Genomic DNA, 14,705 nt, shown 5'->3' with positions numbered 1-14,705 from the left:
TTTACACTACCTCAGATTAATGCAAGCTTAAACCTTAAACAACTCACATTACATTTGGTCTTTGCTGATTTGGGAGTTGGAATGTCATTCCAGTTACCACCCTTGTCAAAGGAGATTCTTGTACGGAAGCCATTATTATCAGCTATCTGGTTGACGATGTAGGTCCCGGAGATGCCTTTAACCTATTGAGAAAAATACAACCAAAATAATGAAGATACATACCATATTCACTGTTTTATGTGTCCATGTGTCCAACATTTACAAGAGTAGCTACTTATTTAGGACCAACTGCTGTAAATCTAGAAAGTTTTGCGCCATGAAATTATTGCGAGTGGCTAACAACAGCCTTAACTGCATCTGGAAATGTTTGCGACACCCTGTTGATGAGATTACCAGAGATGACAACTACTTCTACATGGGTTATGTTGTCAGTAGAATGTGGCATGATGAAAAGGTAGCTCAGTGTCAGTCAGTGTTTATGAAAGTTGTTGTAGTTGTAGAGGAAGGTTGGAGTAGCGTGTTTATCTAACAGTTGTTTTATAAGGCTGGCCTATGTCTGGACTACACAGTGTTTTGTAAGCAGCTTGACGAGGTGGGGCAGGTAATGTGACTATACCATTGACACTGAGTGACAATGTATAATTAAGGAACGATTTTGAATGAAAAACCTGAGTAACAAAATAGCTAAAAGAGATTTTTCAATTTTGGAATTTTAACTTCTTGAACAAATCAGGATGTCACCATTGGTAGGGACAAATAAGGGAAGGTTCAGCTTCTTTCAACTCATCTAGACTCAATTATTTACAGACCGCCCTAATGTAGCTGTAATATTCCTGAGTGTGGCGTTAAACAACAAACAAAAAACACTCTTGTAATTTTGTTTGAATATTGCTGACTGTGGAATAAAACAAGAAGATAATTGACTACGAAATCACCACTATATATAAATCTAACCCACCTCATATATGTCAACATCAAACCAGTTTATCCGAGGTTTGAAAACACAGTTGGCAATTGTCAACACATAGAACTGTCCAGTGGCATCGGAGAGGTAGAGGTTTGCATTTGACAGGTGATTGACAGCAATGAACACTTGTCCTTCATCAGCATTCACAATCAGAAAGTCCTGGAACACCAATCAGATTCCTCCATTACAGGTGAAACAGGTCATATCCGATAATACTGTCAGTAAAAATACTAATAATTAGACATGGACAAGATTAAATATATGTTAAAAGTGAATTTTTCGAAAACTGAAAATGATGAATGAGCATATACGTCAAGTTTGATATCCTGTTCTCTTGTTCCAAAAGCACTAAGTAAATACATCCATTTTGGTGTATATCAAATGCAACCTTGTGTAACAATGTCCAATAATAAATGAAATTATCCATACAATTATTGAATTAGATTAAAAACGTAGACCAAGAAACAACCTGAAGTCTACACATTTTAGTCCCAAATAAGTGGCTTATTTCAATGTATAGTTGTTGACAGACTTGTTCCAGAATTACATGCTTACAATAATGTTTATGCATCCTCTACATATGCAAGACTGAATTTGCTCAATTCTTTTGGGGAAAAATAGGATGGTTTTATCTATAATTTGCAGAGAACTTACAGAACAAACACCCCTAAAACCTAGGTTGATTCGTAATATCATAGAAGTTAAAAAGAAAAAAGAAGGAATGCTTTTCAGATCTGAGCTTTTTTTTCATTTCAGGTTTTTTAAATGGTTGGCTGTAAAACACACACACATGCCAAGCCCATCCCACCCCACCACATCCCATGTACAGAAGACTGTGATCACCTTAGTGCTGGTTTGGGGAGGAAAGTAGGCTCTCTTGAAGTCTCCTCTCTTGTAGGAAACATGCATGACGCTCTCAAACACTTTGCTTTTCTGAAACATGACAGGAAAATGAACTGCTCACTCCGTCAAAGCTAATTTCTGAACAAAGTAAGTATCACATTAAACAAAAACAAAAATCTTGAAAGAATGAACATTTAAGAGATATGTCCTAAAAGCTTGCAATATATCTGAACAGTAAGAAAACCTGTTAAAACAAGAAAATGACCAGCACTCTACCTGCACTCTTTGATGACCAGTACCTTACCTGCACAAAGACATACTTTTTGATGACCAGCATCTTACCTGCACAAAGACATACTCTTTGATGACCAGTACCTTACGTGCACAGAGACATACTCTTTGATGACCAGTATCTTACGTGCACAAAGACATACTCCTTGATGACCAGTACCTTACGTGCACAAAGACATACTCTTTGATGACCAGTATCTTACCTGCACAAAGACATACTCCTTGATGACCAGTACCTTACCTGCACAAAGACATACTCCTTGATGACCAGTACCTTACCTGCACAAAGACATACTCTTTGATGACCAGTACCTTAACTGCACAAAGACATACTCCTTGATGACCAGTACCTTACGTGCACAAAGACATACTCTTTGATGACCAGCATCTTACCTGCACAAAGACATACTCTTTGATGACCAGCATACTGAAGGGGTCAAAGCTGCCAACGCTGCTCTCAAACTCTGCAACACCACACGTGCTGTAGATGCTGCATATCTTGTAGCGAGCTAGACCTGTTGCAAGCATAAGAAATTCAGTGGTTTGTAAAGGTTACTTTTAACGACACAAAGTTTTGTGACTGAATGACGACTTTTCATGGGGCATTTTCCCCAATCTGGTATTGGCACCTGGTCTACCGATGACTGGGCCTAGATTGCTAGTTTTGTGTTCAATGTGGACAGCATATTAAATTTTGGATAGGGATATTCTTCTTGCCTTGTACTCCTACACATACAAACTCAAAACACACTTTTGGAAATGTATGGAACCAACATTGTGTCCTTAAAGCTGTCACAACAATTACCTGAAGCTGATGCAGAGTGACTGATCAACACTACCGCAACATTGATACAATATGGAAGCGGATCCAGAATTCTAAAATTCATTTAAAATAGCTGTGACCAACAACCGCATCATTGTTATCAATAACAATGTAGTAAATAATGGCCAGTGGGAGCACGAAGAAGGCTATCACTGGCCCTTTGTCATTATTCTTATTATGCACTCACCACTATGCTAGCATCATTTTGCATCAAACTTTATGACAACATCTAGGCCAATCTTACCCTTACCATGCTTACAATAATGCATTTGAGCCATTTCATGCTAGTCAGTAAAACCCATCAGGATCATTTTCTAATTCCTTACTAGCAACAGGCTAGTGGTCTAGAATAAATGTCTATCCCTGGCACATGAGTGCTAATCCTCTAAGGCACCTCAAGTTGCTGTGCAGAGTGGCATCGTTTAGGCTAGTCACAAACCTACAGCAGAGGTTCCAATTCCTGTTCACTCTGGTTATGTTTCTAGGTCTGCTAGCACCAAACCTGTGCTCCTGACTTTCATCCAAAATGCTATATGTCTAAGATTAGCATCACTTTGGGCTTACCTCCCACATCAGACTGACAAGCTGAGATGTAACTGAAATACTGTTGGAAGTGGAGTTGAACCTAACTCATTCACTCTATCCATGCTGAAGGATGGGGGTGTGTGAACTAGGCTATGGTGTACACACAAGGAGTCTTACCGTTGGAGGTCTGAACTTCAACATGCACAAGGGTCTCGTTCTTGTCATACTTGGCATCAGCCCTGAAAGAACATCAATCCATTCTTCACTTAAAGAAACACGTGGAAGAGTCTAGTTGACAATGTAGTACCACAGATACCTGATAGACCATCTGTGGCTGACAGAAATAGTATTTTTTGTCTAGGTTATGTGAATGTTGTGTCACAGCAGCCTGTAAATAATCAAATCTTGGCCAAAGAAAACCAGTGCAACATTGTGTGCTGTTGGGTGATGATGACATCCAATAAGCCATGTCACACATTACGACTGTGTTGCCTCTTATGACAAGTATAGGCCTTCTGGGATTCCGTTCTGACCTATTTACATGGTAAAAGGCTGAGTCTTAAATATTTTTGCCAGATGACATGTCCAAGAGTTCTCTTTTCATTGCTCTCTCCTCCATGACATATTCAACTTAGTATACTTTGGATGTACACGTCTGCCTGTGCCAAAACATTTTGAGTCTCCAACCACAAACTGCCTCTCGGCACTCAACCCCTAGGTATTCCGGGTAAGAATACAGGTCCCCACAACATATGCATGTAGTAGAGGTGACTACATGGATCAGGTGGTCAGTGACTTGGTCTGCTATATGTCATCGTATCTCAATTGTGTGGATTGATTATCACAATGCCAATCACCCAGATTGTCTGATCCAGATTTGGTTATTTACAGGCAGCTGTTATATAGCAGGCCACAAAGTTGCGACTAAATTGGTCGCCATGGCGATCTAGTTTTGTATTTTGCGACTGGTATTTTCATGTCAGTCGCCAACTGGCTCCTTGTCTTTAATTAAGTTTGGTGACTAAATATCTCGTCATTAGATATTACATAATTACATCGACTAGATCAGTGCTAGGCCATGTGTACTGTTTTCGCTTTCGATATGAAGCTCCATACCTGGAATGAAGGAAGCACTTTCCGTTATTAAGTAATGCACTAACGATGTTAAGAGTTTAGTACCCATGCATGCGCAGTACGCCATCCGCCCAGGTGACAGCTGTGGCGGTCGTTTCGCCGTTCAAAAACACGAAGTATTTTTCCATATTTGCGCAAGTCAAAACAACAACAAATCGTTGTCAATCGGCAAATGATGTATACCATATTTTCTTAAGTATTGTGTGCACCCCTCTCTAGCGGATTCAGAATTTTTTTGGGAAACAAATTTGAATAGATCTTCCAAGCTCAGAAAAAAAAATTACACCGTAGATATATCTACCCCATTAGCGAAGTCCGGCAAACGAATGGTTGATGAGAAACTTGGTCAGTACAAATTTGAGATTTGAGAGAAAAAATCACCAGACATGTTGATTTACCGTTTAAATTGTATTTTTTGTTCTGCTAGGCATTGATTTATATCCAGGGATTAAGATTACCTTGTGTATCTTCTCGTAAACTAAGCCAGACACAGCAATCAGCTGTACACACATTTTCTTGGAATCTACCGGTGATTCAGTCAAGACACACCCAATGATATAACTTTACAGGATTTTAATGCAAGGATCGGCAAAAATTGTACCTGAAACTATTTTTTTATCAGGAATAATATATTCCAATATCTTGTTAATTTAGATGCAGCTTTTACTAAACATATTTGAAATAATAATAACCCTAAGTGAAGCAGCTGATTGCTATTACCGGGTATTACATGGTTTTACATGGAACCAGTCTGACCAGTCACCGTCAAGGCTCCTGCGCACGTGATCGCGTGATTGTGAGAATTACGTGTTGACATAGAATCGTCCAACAAAAAGAAATATGACTTTTAACGAGTCAAAGTATGGCATTTATGACATATGTATCCATTCTCTGTCAACTAAAGTTCGTTTCAAGGCATCAATAGCGGTAATCTGACCGTGGTTTCTGTCAATAACGGTGAGTTGTGCGATCTTCCGATCGCTTCACACATGATTTCGCCGAAATTAATTAAAACAATATTAAAAGTAATTTTGAATAAAATTAATGAAATAAGTTACAAACATTAGTCCAGATATACAAAAAACACTTTTTATAGTCAGACAGTGTAATTACATGATTAATTTGCGTACTTCAGTATGGATTTGTTGACATGGTATTTCCGGTGTTACTTGCTCGCGGTAATATCTTTCCATGGGGGAAAAACATCAAAACTCATTATTTCTTGTATAATGCGCATCCCCTTCTACACAGCTGTGTTTTTTGGGGGGGAAGATAATGCGCAGTATACTCAAGAAAATACGGAATGCTTTGAATGGCGAAGCTGACACGGAAGTTTCATCGTCTGTCGACACGTTCGATGAACCAAAACCTGCAACTCGCACCGGTAAACTGTCAGATGATGTTACTGACACAATGTTCTAAAGCTTGATTGTCTGAAAAACTCAAAAGCTTCAACAACAGTTGTTGTTCATGATATAAACTGATTATTCAAACTTTTGGATTTTTTTGTGTTTTGTTATGCAGAAGCTCAGTTAAATTACAAGTCATTACTTTTGGCTCCTTACATTTTGCCTTGGCTCCTTGAAATTCTATTTGGCTCCTTGAAAAAAAAGTTTAGGAGCCAAGTGGCTCCTATGAATTTTTTTTAACTTTGTGGCCTGTATAGCTGGAATATTGCTAAATTTGCAGCAACAAACAAAGCAACCCACACACATTAGGTCTTAATGTCAATATAGTTACTCTTTTTAGTTGCGCTTTCTAAGCAAAATGAAATTTCCCCTAAATATGCAAAACACTGGCTTTGCACAAATGTGTGAAGTCACAGAGTGCCCTATCATGACAAATGTGAAAACAGATAATTATGACCACAAAGACTAATAATTTGAACATTTCAACAATCTCATGTGTAAATTACCAAAAAACTCATTTCTTACCAAAACACTCGCGGAGTGACGCCATCTTGGTTCATATCATGCCATGTTTCACCGAAGTCCATTGACACGTAGAGCTGTAAAGAAAGCTCCGAGTGAGACTGACTGCTCATAAAGTATCAACAGTATCAAAATGAGTGGAGAATATTAGCCAAATGTGTTTCCATATCATAAATATCATTAATAACAACTTCATAAAAAAATTGCAAGTATAATACATATTTTGTATTCTTAACAATTTAATATATGCCGTGTGATACAATAACAAATGAGAGGTAATAATCCTATCATATACTGTCATCCTTAAAACAATCTATACTTAAAATGTATTTTCACTCACTGCAGTGCCGTCGTATAGCAGGAATATCGCTGAGTGTTGCGTTAAACAACAAACAAACAAACAAACACTGACGTGACTTTTGAAAACGATCAGCATGACCATGAATACAACACAACATATATTAAGTGACATTACCAACGAATTACCATATGAATCGTATTGTACAATTAAGCTTCTGTGCCGCCCTCAATAGGTGCATGGACATAGAGTTGCTGCCCCTTAACTCACCTTCCTCTGTTGGAGCGTGTACCCCAGGACGTAGTCAGCCATCGTGGGATGGGGCTTAAGCCGGTCTGGGATGAAGGGGATGGTCACAGTCTTCACATTTGTGAGCTCATCATGTGTGATATACAACGTTTTATTTGCTGTGTCGGCAAATATCAGCTGTGGAGCAAATGCATAATCTGGGTCATTATCAAGCATGCTACTTCCATTGCACTGTCACTTGAATCTACAGGAACAAACACATAAATAGAGCATGCAACATCAGAAATACCAATCAACAAATCTGAACTAAAGTCTGCAATTTAATCCTATTATTACACTATCTGCTTATAAAATCATGTTCTTGTATATCTGGACATATGTTTGTAACATATTTTTAAATCTTATAAAAAAATTCATTCAATATTGTTTACATTAATTTCGGTGAAAATTGTGTGTGAAGTGATCGGTAGATCACACAACTCATCATTATTTATAGTAACCACAGTCCGATTACCTCTAATGACGCCTTGAAACGAACTTTAGTTACCAGAGAATGGATACATATATCATAAATGCCATACTTTGACTCCTTAACAGTCATAACTGGGAGAAAGTGTGTGTACAACTGATTGATGTTTCTGGCGGTAATCTTAATCTCTTCATATAAAACAATGCCTAGCAGACCAAGAAATACAATTTTAATAATAAATCATCATGTCTACAGATATTCTATCTCAATTTTTTACATTTTTATTGATGAAGGTTGTTCGTTCACCCGAATTCATTGAAGGGATACTGCGTGTTTTTTTCTGAGCACAACACGCAATAAATCTTTTTTAACATTATGAATCATAAACAACTACAATATCCTAATCTTTTTTCAAACTCTGAAACATGCAGTATAGATCGTGTTAGATAAGCAGAGCAAGCATGTATTGTTGCGTCTACCCTCTCCGACTCCATGTCGGCTAAACCACTGATAACCTAAAACATTCATCAATTATTTGGACTTCCAAGGTAGCATAGTAGCAAGGGAACACTGTACAACATAACTACTCATAACATAAACCCTCTCCCACTAAAATATGATAACAAAACTCCCTCTATACTATTTCCCGCAACAACAGATAAACACAATATCTTTCAAGAAAAACAAGTACAATATTACGCCACCATAACATTTGCATGCCATAACACTGTGTCCTTACACTCCTTGTGTTAACAACATAATACAAAATATCACAACAAGACACTATATCCCAACATAACCATGCGACCTGTGAAGATCCAGGGTAGAATAGGTCTTCAGCAACCCAGGCTTGCCGTAAAAGGTGACTATGCTTGTCGTAAGAGACGACTAATGGGATCAGGTGGTCAAGCTCGCTGACTTGGTTGATGCATGTCATCGTATCCCAAGTGTGTGGATCGATGCTCGTGATGTCAATCACTGGATTGTCTGGTCCAGATTTGATGTTTTTAAAAAAGCCATCATATAACTGGAATATTGCTGAGTGCTGCGTTAAACAACAAAAAAACATGCTAACACATTTCTTTCCACCAAAACACAATTTCTGTCAGCATATTACTCCCACTACTAAATTTCCATAAATAAGAGTTTTCATATAAAAACAAGATTTGACAAAATTTGCTAATGATCCCACAATGCTGACAATGTGCCCCTAACAGTTGCCTCACCCTGCTGGAGTTGGCGGGGGAGACGTAGAAGAAGGTGATGAGCGCCTCCTTCCCAGGATGTCCCAGGGAAACCTTCTGGTAGTGGGAGCCATAGTCCTGGGACCTGGCATAAGCAAATCGTGAAAACATCAACGAACGCTCTAGTATGTTACAGGGTTAATGAGTTATTCAAGAGTCAACAAGTAAGATGGCCTTACGTTGAATGCTGGCTAGCCATAGCCTGTTTTACATAGCATCATTGTGTAATAGTCTTACAAAAGTATGCATATTTTCATCTAGTTGGCAAAGTTTACATTACTCACTACTTGAAATTAGGATATTCAGAAATTAGCAACTGATTCCTGTGAGAGAAGAAGTGAAACTATTCATGGCTAATTTCCTTTATATAATGTATCTATTATGCATGCTTTGTGACCATAGCAACAGCTAACAAAATGGTGGATGATTATGAAGTTGTCAAAAATGTGTGGGGGAAGTGTTTTTTATTCAGGTTCCTAACAAATAACAGATGCAAGAACACAAGCAATATATTGTGGCATTTAACGCAGTACATGAATCATAATAATTATTGCAAAAGTTAGGCCAATATCCATCACTACAATATTCCATTGTATACCATCAATCATGGTCATCAATTTCCATGTCAAGCACCAAACTTCACTTCCCCATTGTCTGTGTTACCATGGTAACAGTTATCATCATCATCATATGATATGGTCAAGGATGGTACAAATTGTCTGCTATAACTAATTTGATTCATTATTTATGGCATGACAGCTTGTAATGTATATTGTGGGAAGCAAGATTTAAGTGAAACCATGGACATGCATATGGGTTGACATTACGTGGCATGGAGAAACCATGGACATGCAAATGGGTTGATGTAACAAGACATGGAGAAGCCATGGACATGCATATGTGTTGACATTAAAAGGAGACATGGAGAAACCAGGAACATGCATATGGGTTGACATCATAACGAGGCATGGAGAAACCATGGATATGCATATGGGTTGACATAATGAGACATGGAGAAACCAGAAACATGCATATGGGTTGACATTATAACGAGGCATGGAGAAACCATGGACATGCATATGGGTTGACATAACAAGGCATGGAGAAAGCAGGAACATGCATATGGGTTGACATGAGACATGGAGAAACCAGAAACATGCATATGGGTTGACATCATAACGAGGCATGGAGAAAGCAGGAACATGCATATGGATGGGTTGACATAACGAGACATGGAGATACCATGGACATGCTTATGGGTTGACAGAATTAGGCATGGAGAAACCATGGACATGCATATGGGTTGACATCATAACAAGACATGGATCATAATCAGTGAGAATCTGGGGTTCAACACACCACTAGAGAAGCCTGACCAGCAAATTGCACCACCTTATGAAACATAGTTCAGTGGGTCTCCACTTCTCGACAATACTATCAAACTTGAATATTTTCTAAATATGAAATAATACTTACTGCCAAAGTTTACTGCTGATTACTTCTCCTAACAAATTTCTCTGACGGGTGAGAATGAATATCACCTGAAAAAAAGATGTAAGTGAATTACTAAATGCCCAAATCCAAAACATATCAAAGATGCAAAAATGATGACGACCGTCAGCCAACATAATAATGATTAATAGTAGGGACCAAGGATTTGGGGGTGGGTGGGGGGGGTGGGTGGGGGGGGGGGGGGGGGGGGGGGGGGGGGGTAGGAATTTGTCTGGAGGTTAGACATTATTTCAACTACGGCTTCAAAACCAGATTGTTTTATATTTAAAACTTTGAGCCTGAATTTTTTTAAGATAAACACCTAGAAACAATATCATTTTTGTGGCAGGCAATTTATTTTCTTCAAACAGAAAGAAGCATGATTATTTTCTTAAAGAATTTTCAGGGACAATATAATTTTTTTAGATAAAATCCCAGCCCAGTGTATCAAATGGTCAGTCCCTATTAAGCATCCTATAGGTATCATGTGACATGAAAAATGGTGTTCAGGGAACACGTCTTACTTTTGAAAGGTGAGAATAAGGAATTAAAAACAAATTGGTTACCTTGTTTTGTATCTATATCTCAAGTCACGTTATCTCAAACCTGAATGGTTGGTTCCTTCAAATTCAAGATAGAGGAGTCCACTGTATGCCAGCAATGGTCAAAGTTCAATTTCCTACATCCTGACATTTTCAGATGAGAAGATGTTTTCAGAGAATTAGAATGGTCAAAACACAACAGTCAAAACACTTGACAAGCAAGCCATGACATGCTGGACTTCACTCAGGTGAGCTAATAAAAGTAAGAATTAAGATGATTCATATATTTGGTGACTAACTTAGCAAACAATGATCAAATGGATATGGCTTTTGCTTATTCATGTTAATCAGCCTTCAACAATTGGTTGGTTGTCAAAATTTTTTTTTTTTTGACAAGCTGACATGCTAATACAGAACCCAGGCATTATCATGGTAGTGTTGTATCTAGGCTTTGCTTCACATCACGAACAATTAACTGGTGACTGGACCAAACATACATCTGTGTCTGTATCACTTTTATACAACATGGCCTTGAGAAAGATATTTCTCAACATAATTGGTAAAAAACAGTTGGTAATCTGACGTTGTCCTCCTCATCATAATTACTATGTTGTCCCAGTGCCAACAGAGCCAGGATACAGACTTTATGAGAAAACCTTCAATATATTTCTGTGCACATGGTGCAGTACAAAATACTTTCAGTATGTTCATGCTGTAGCAAAACATTCTGAGTGCAATACTTTTTCATTTAAAGTATAATCTACTACACACTAGTGGGTCTAGTCATGCTTTCAAAACACAAACTTGAACACTTTATCATGTTTTATAGTATTAGCCTGACATTCTGATAGCTATCATTTCCTTCTTAAATATTGACTTCCTGATTTAGCATCTGTTCATAATCCCCCATTACACAGTATATTCCGTTACCTAATTATGACATGAGTGAGTGAGTGAGTATGGTTTTACGCCGCTTTTAGCAATATTCCAGCAATATCACATCGGGGGACACCAGAAATGGGCTTCACACATTGTACCCATGTCGGGAATTGAACCCGGGTCTTCGGCGTGACGAGCGAACGCTTTAACCACTAGGCTACCTGACCGCCCCTAATTATGACATGAAGGGTTAGAAGGTCCACAGCAACTTTGTCACAGCAAAATGAATTGGGTGGTCAGACTAGGTCATGCAGTAACTTGGCTGAGTGCATGTCGTAATGCCCTGGCAGCATGGGGGACATTGCACATTATGTCGACCACTGATTTGCCAGATCCACTATTGCAATCATTGTTATATCACTTTCAGCATGTACTGATAGCAATTGGCAGAAAAACACGAATTTTATGAACACAACTGAAAGCAGAACAAAAAATAAACGTTTGCTTTGTCACACTATTTACTGACATAATAAGATTCTAAAACCTATTTGCCCTGATTCTTCTGACAAGTTGCCTATTACTTCCTCATGACAACTGCATTGCCTTCTGCTCGTCATGTGACTGACAGTCATTCAAATGTCTTGGAAAATGTCATACGTAAGTCGGAGAACAAAATGTTTTCGTCCGCCAGAGATCTCTGACATCCTTCGCCTGTGTCCTTGCCATATCGTACCTGGTACCTCCCCACTCCTCGGGATTACAGGTAAACAGACGGTGAAGGTAAACACACTCTACAACATCACAATTGCTATGCGTTTTGTCAGTTAAATATGTATACATACGTTGCTTTTGTTCCCAGACCAATGCATGTATGCCTCTCTGTGCTTCTCCGTCTCGTCTAGGTACGTATCTGTGAAATTGAGGTGTGTATCACTGTAGTTTGACGGTGCTGAGCTCGCGACATCGCGCCTCACTCTGACATGAAGAACATCCTCATGATGCTCGCTGATGTCGAGTTTCCTTGGTGTACAGCTTGCTGTGTACCTATCCTCGCGTAAATGAACAGCTGAAACGAATGCGAGTTCGAAGGAGACAAAAACGGCGATAAAAACAGCCATGCACACTGGGCCCGGAATGTTTTGGTACGCCATCTTTGATCTACTACCGTCCGCAGCAAATACATGGGGCGTTTTGATTGGTTTAAAGTTTCCCAACTTCCGTGTTCGGAAAAGATCAAAGATGTTTGCTATAAATGATGTTACGTACTTACATATCATTACATGCTAGTGCGTTGTGTTATCTACAAGAGAAAGATATTGATATTTCACTGAAAAAATAATTTAATGAATGTGCATGTTAATGCTACCAATGGTTCGACGTGAAACACAATTGAAAATATAAGCGTGTGTGAGTTGGTGGGAGTTTACGAATTTACCGCCGCTTTGAACAGTGTTATTTCATCATTGGAAAGGAGTGTCACAAAAGTATGTTAAAATTTAACGTCGCATCGGCGTTATGCCAGCCATATACCGACGAGAACAAGTTGTGTTATGAATACAAATTTATATTTAAAAACAAAATTGTTAAACAATTTTGGCCACAACAATATAATTCATAACTTTAAAACACGGGCTATAAGCCATCAGTAACCAAAGCTCGGACACCTCGCTGGGGATCACGGTGACTTACTGTGCCGAATGAACATGCTAACCATCTTGGCGAAACCCACTGGCACTGTCTGCAGATCAAGAAGTTCGATTGGAGAAAAGCATTTACGTAAAAAAATATTAATAATGTTCTTAGAATTCAAATAGATAGTTTTAAACAATGCTTTTCAATTAATGTTAATATTGAGTGAGTATGGTTTAACGCCGCTCTTCAATCATAACTCAAAAGTTATAATAAGATTAGCTTCGTGAGTGAATGCGACCCGTGAAGATCCGGGGTAGAAGGGGTCTTCATTCGTACAAAGCGACTATGCTTGTCATAAGAGGCGACTTACGGGAATGTGCTGCCTGATTGTGTTGTTTAAAGGGATAGTCACGTGAAAGAGTGAAAATAGTGAATCCAGTTTCAATATGGACACCCCAAAAAGGTGGTCGAGATGACCCACGGGATTGAGGTGATGGCTGAAAGCAACAAACACACTTGTAATGCCATTTAGAAAGTGGTCAAATGTAATATCTGGGATAACACGTTCTTACTAAAGTACAGATTCTCTTTTGTGTTGAGTCCTGCCCGGGAATCGAACCCACACTGCCAGAGTAAGGCACCTAATTACCAGCACAAAGAGTCAGTGATCTAACCCACTCAGCCACCGAGGCTTCCACAAAAAGGAAAGTCCGACAACTGTTAGTCTAAATTACGTACTTTGTGTACCCCCTCTGCTGTCAATTAGGTGCCTCACTCTGGCAGTGTGGGTCCGAAAACCGGACGGGACTCAACCCCAAAAAGTACGAGAATCTGTACTTTACTCAGAAAGTGTTATCCCAGATATAACATTTGTTACATTTGACCACTTTCTAAAAGGCATTGCGCGTTCATAGATTCTGATATAACTACTTTTTGTTGTGGAAGACAATTCAAGACATGTCGGTGGGCCGAACCAAATCACTACCCGTATTCATTTTCGATATTCACTTTCACTTTCGATGTGTGTTTGTTGAACAAGGGATATAGTTTTTTGGATATAGAACTTCTTTATTACAATGACTGCAATGTTACAATAAAGACGTTGTATATCCATAGAACTTTCTCTCTTGTTCATACCAACTTCTAAATGCCACTTAAAGAAAGTTGTTAGTTTGCTGTTTAACGCCGCACTCAGCAATATTTTCGCCATATGACGACAGCCTGTAAATGAGTGCATGATTGATATTAAGTGTGAGCAACGACCCACGCCGTCGGGTTACGATGACAAGCTGTCATCCGATCCATGAGAAGTCGCCTCTTGCGACCGGTCTCAGTTGTTGGGGTCAGACTGTAACCCGAAACGTCCACGGGTTTGGCGATAGAGGTA

At 38.9% G+C, this 14,705-nt stretch overlaps 1 protein-coding gene across 2 annotated transcripts in view; it reads right to left on the bottom strand.

Annotated features, from left to right (window-relative positions):
* LOC139453281 (VPS10 domain-containing receptor SorCS2-like) overlaps positions 1 to 12,847 on the bottom strand; it is a 49,519-nt gene extending 36,672 nt beyond the window's left edge. For both annotated transcript variants that reach the window (XM_071234916.1, XM_071234917.1), the window contains exons 1-10: positions 12,529 to 12,847; positions 10,251 to 10,315; positions 8,757 to 8,859; positions 7,083 to 7,238; positions 6,518 to 6,591; positions 3,627 to 3,688; positions 2,495 to 2,616; positions 1,811 to 1,900; positions 959 to 1,126; positions 48 to 182 (exon numbers count right to left, since the gene is read on the bottom strand). In XM_071234916.1, the coding sequence (XP_071091017.1) occupies positions 48 to 182; positions 959 to 1,126; positions 1,811 to 1,900; positions 2,495 to 2,616; positions 3,627 to 3,688; positions 6,518 to 6,591; positions 7,083 to 7,238; positions 8,757 to 8,859; positions 10,251 to 10,315; positions 12,529 to 12,837 (1,284 nt within the window). In that variant the 5' untranslated portion in view covers positions 12,838 to 12,847. The remainder of the gene's footprint in view (positions 1 to 47; positions 183 to 958; positions 1,127 to 1,810; positions 1,901 to 2,494; positions 2,617 to 3,626; positions 3,689 to 6,517; positions 6,592 to 7,082; positions 7,239 to 8,756; positions 8,860 to 10,250; positions 10,316 to 12,528) is intronic.
* Between the last annotated feature and the right edge of the window lie 1,858 nt (positions 12,848 to 14,705).

The sequence above is a fragment of the Haliotis cracherodii genome, unplaced genomic scaffold (genome assembly GCF_022045235.1).
Source record: "Haliotis cracherodii isolate W230 unplaced genomic scaffold, xgHalCrac1.p SCAF_9, whole genome shotgun sequence".
NCBI classification, from domain to species: Eukaryota; Metazoa; Mollusca; class Gastropoda; order Lepetellida; family Haliotidae; genus Haliotis; species Haliotis cracherodii.
The sequence above is the reverse complement of the archived record's forward strand: the minus strand, read 5'-3'. Positions and strand labels throughout refer to the sequence as shown.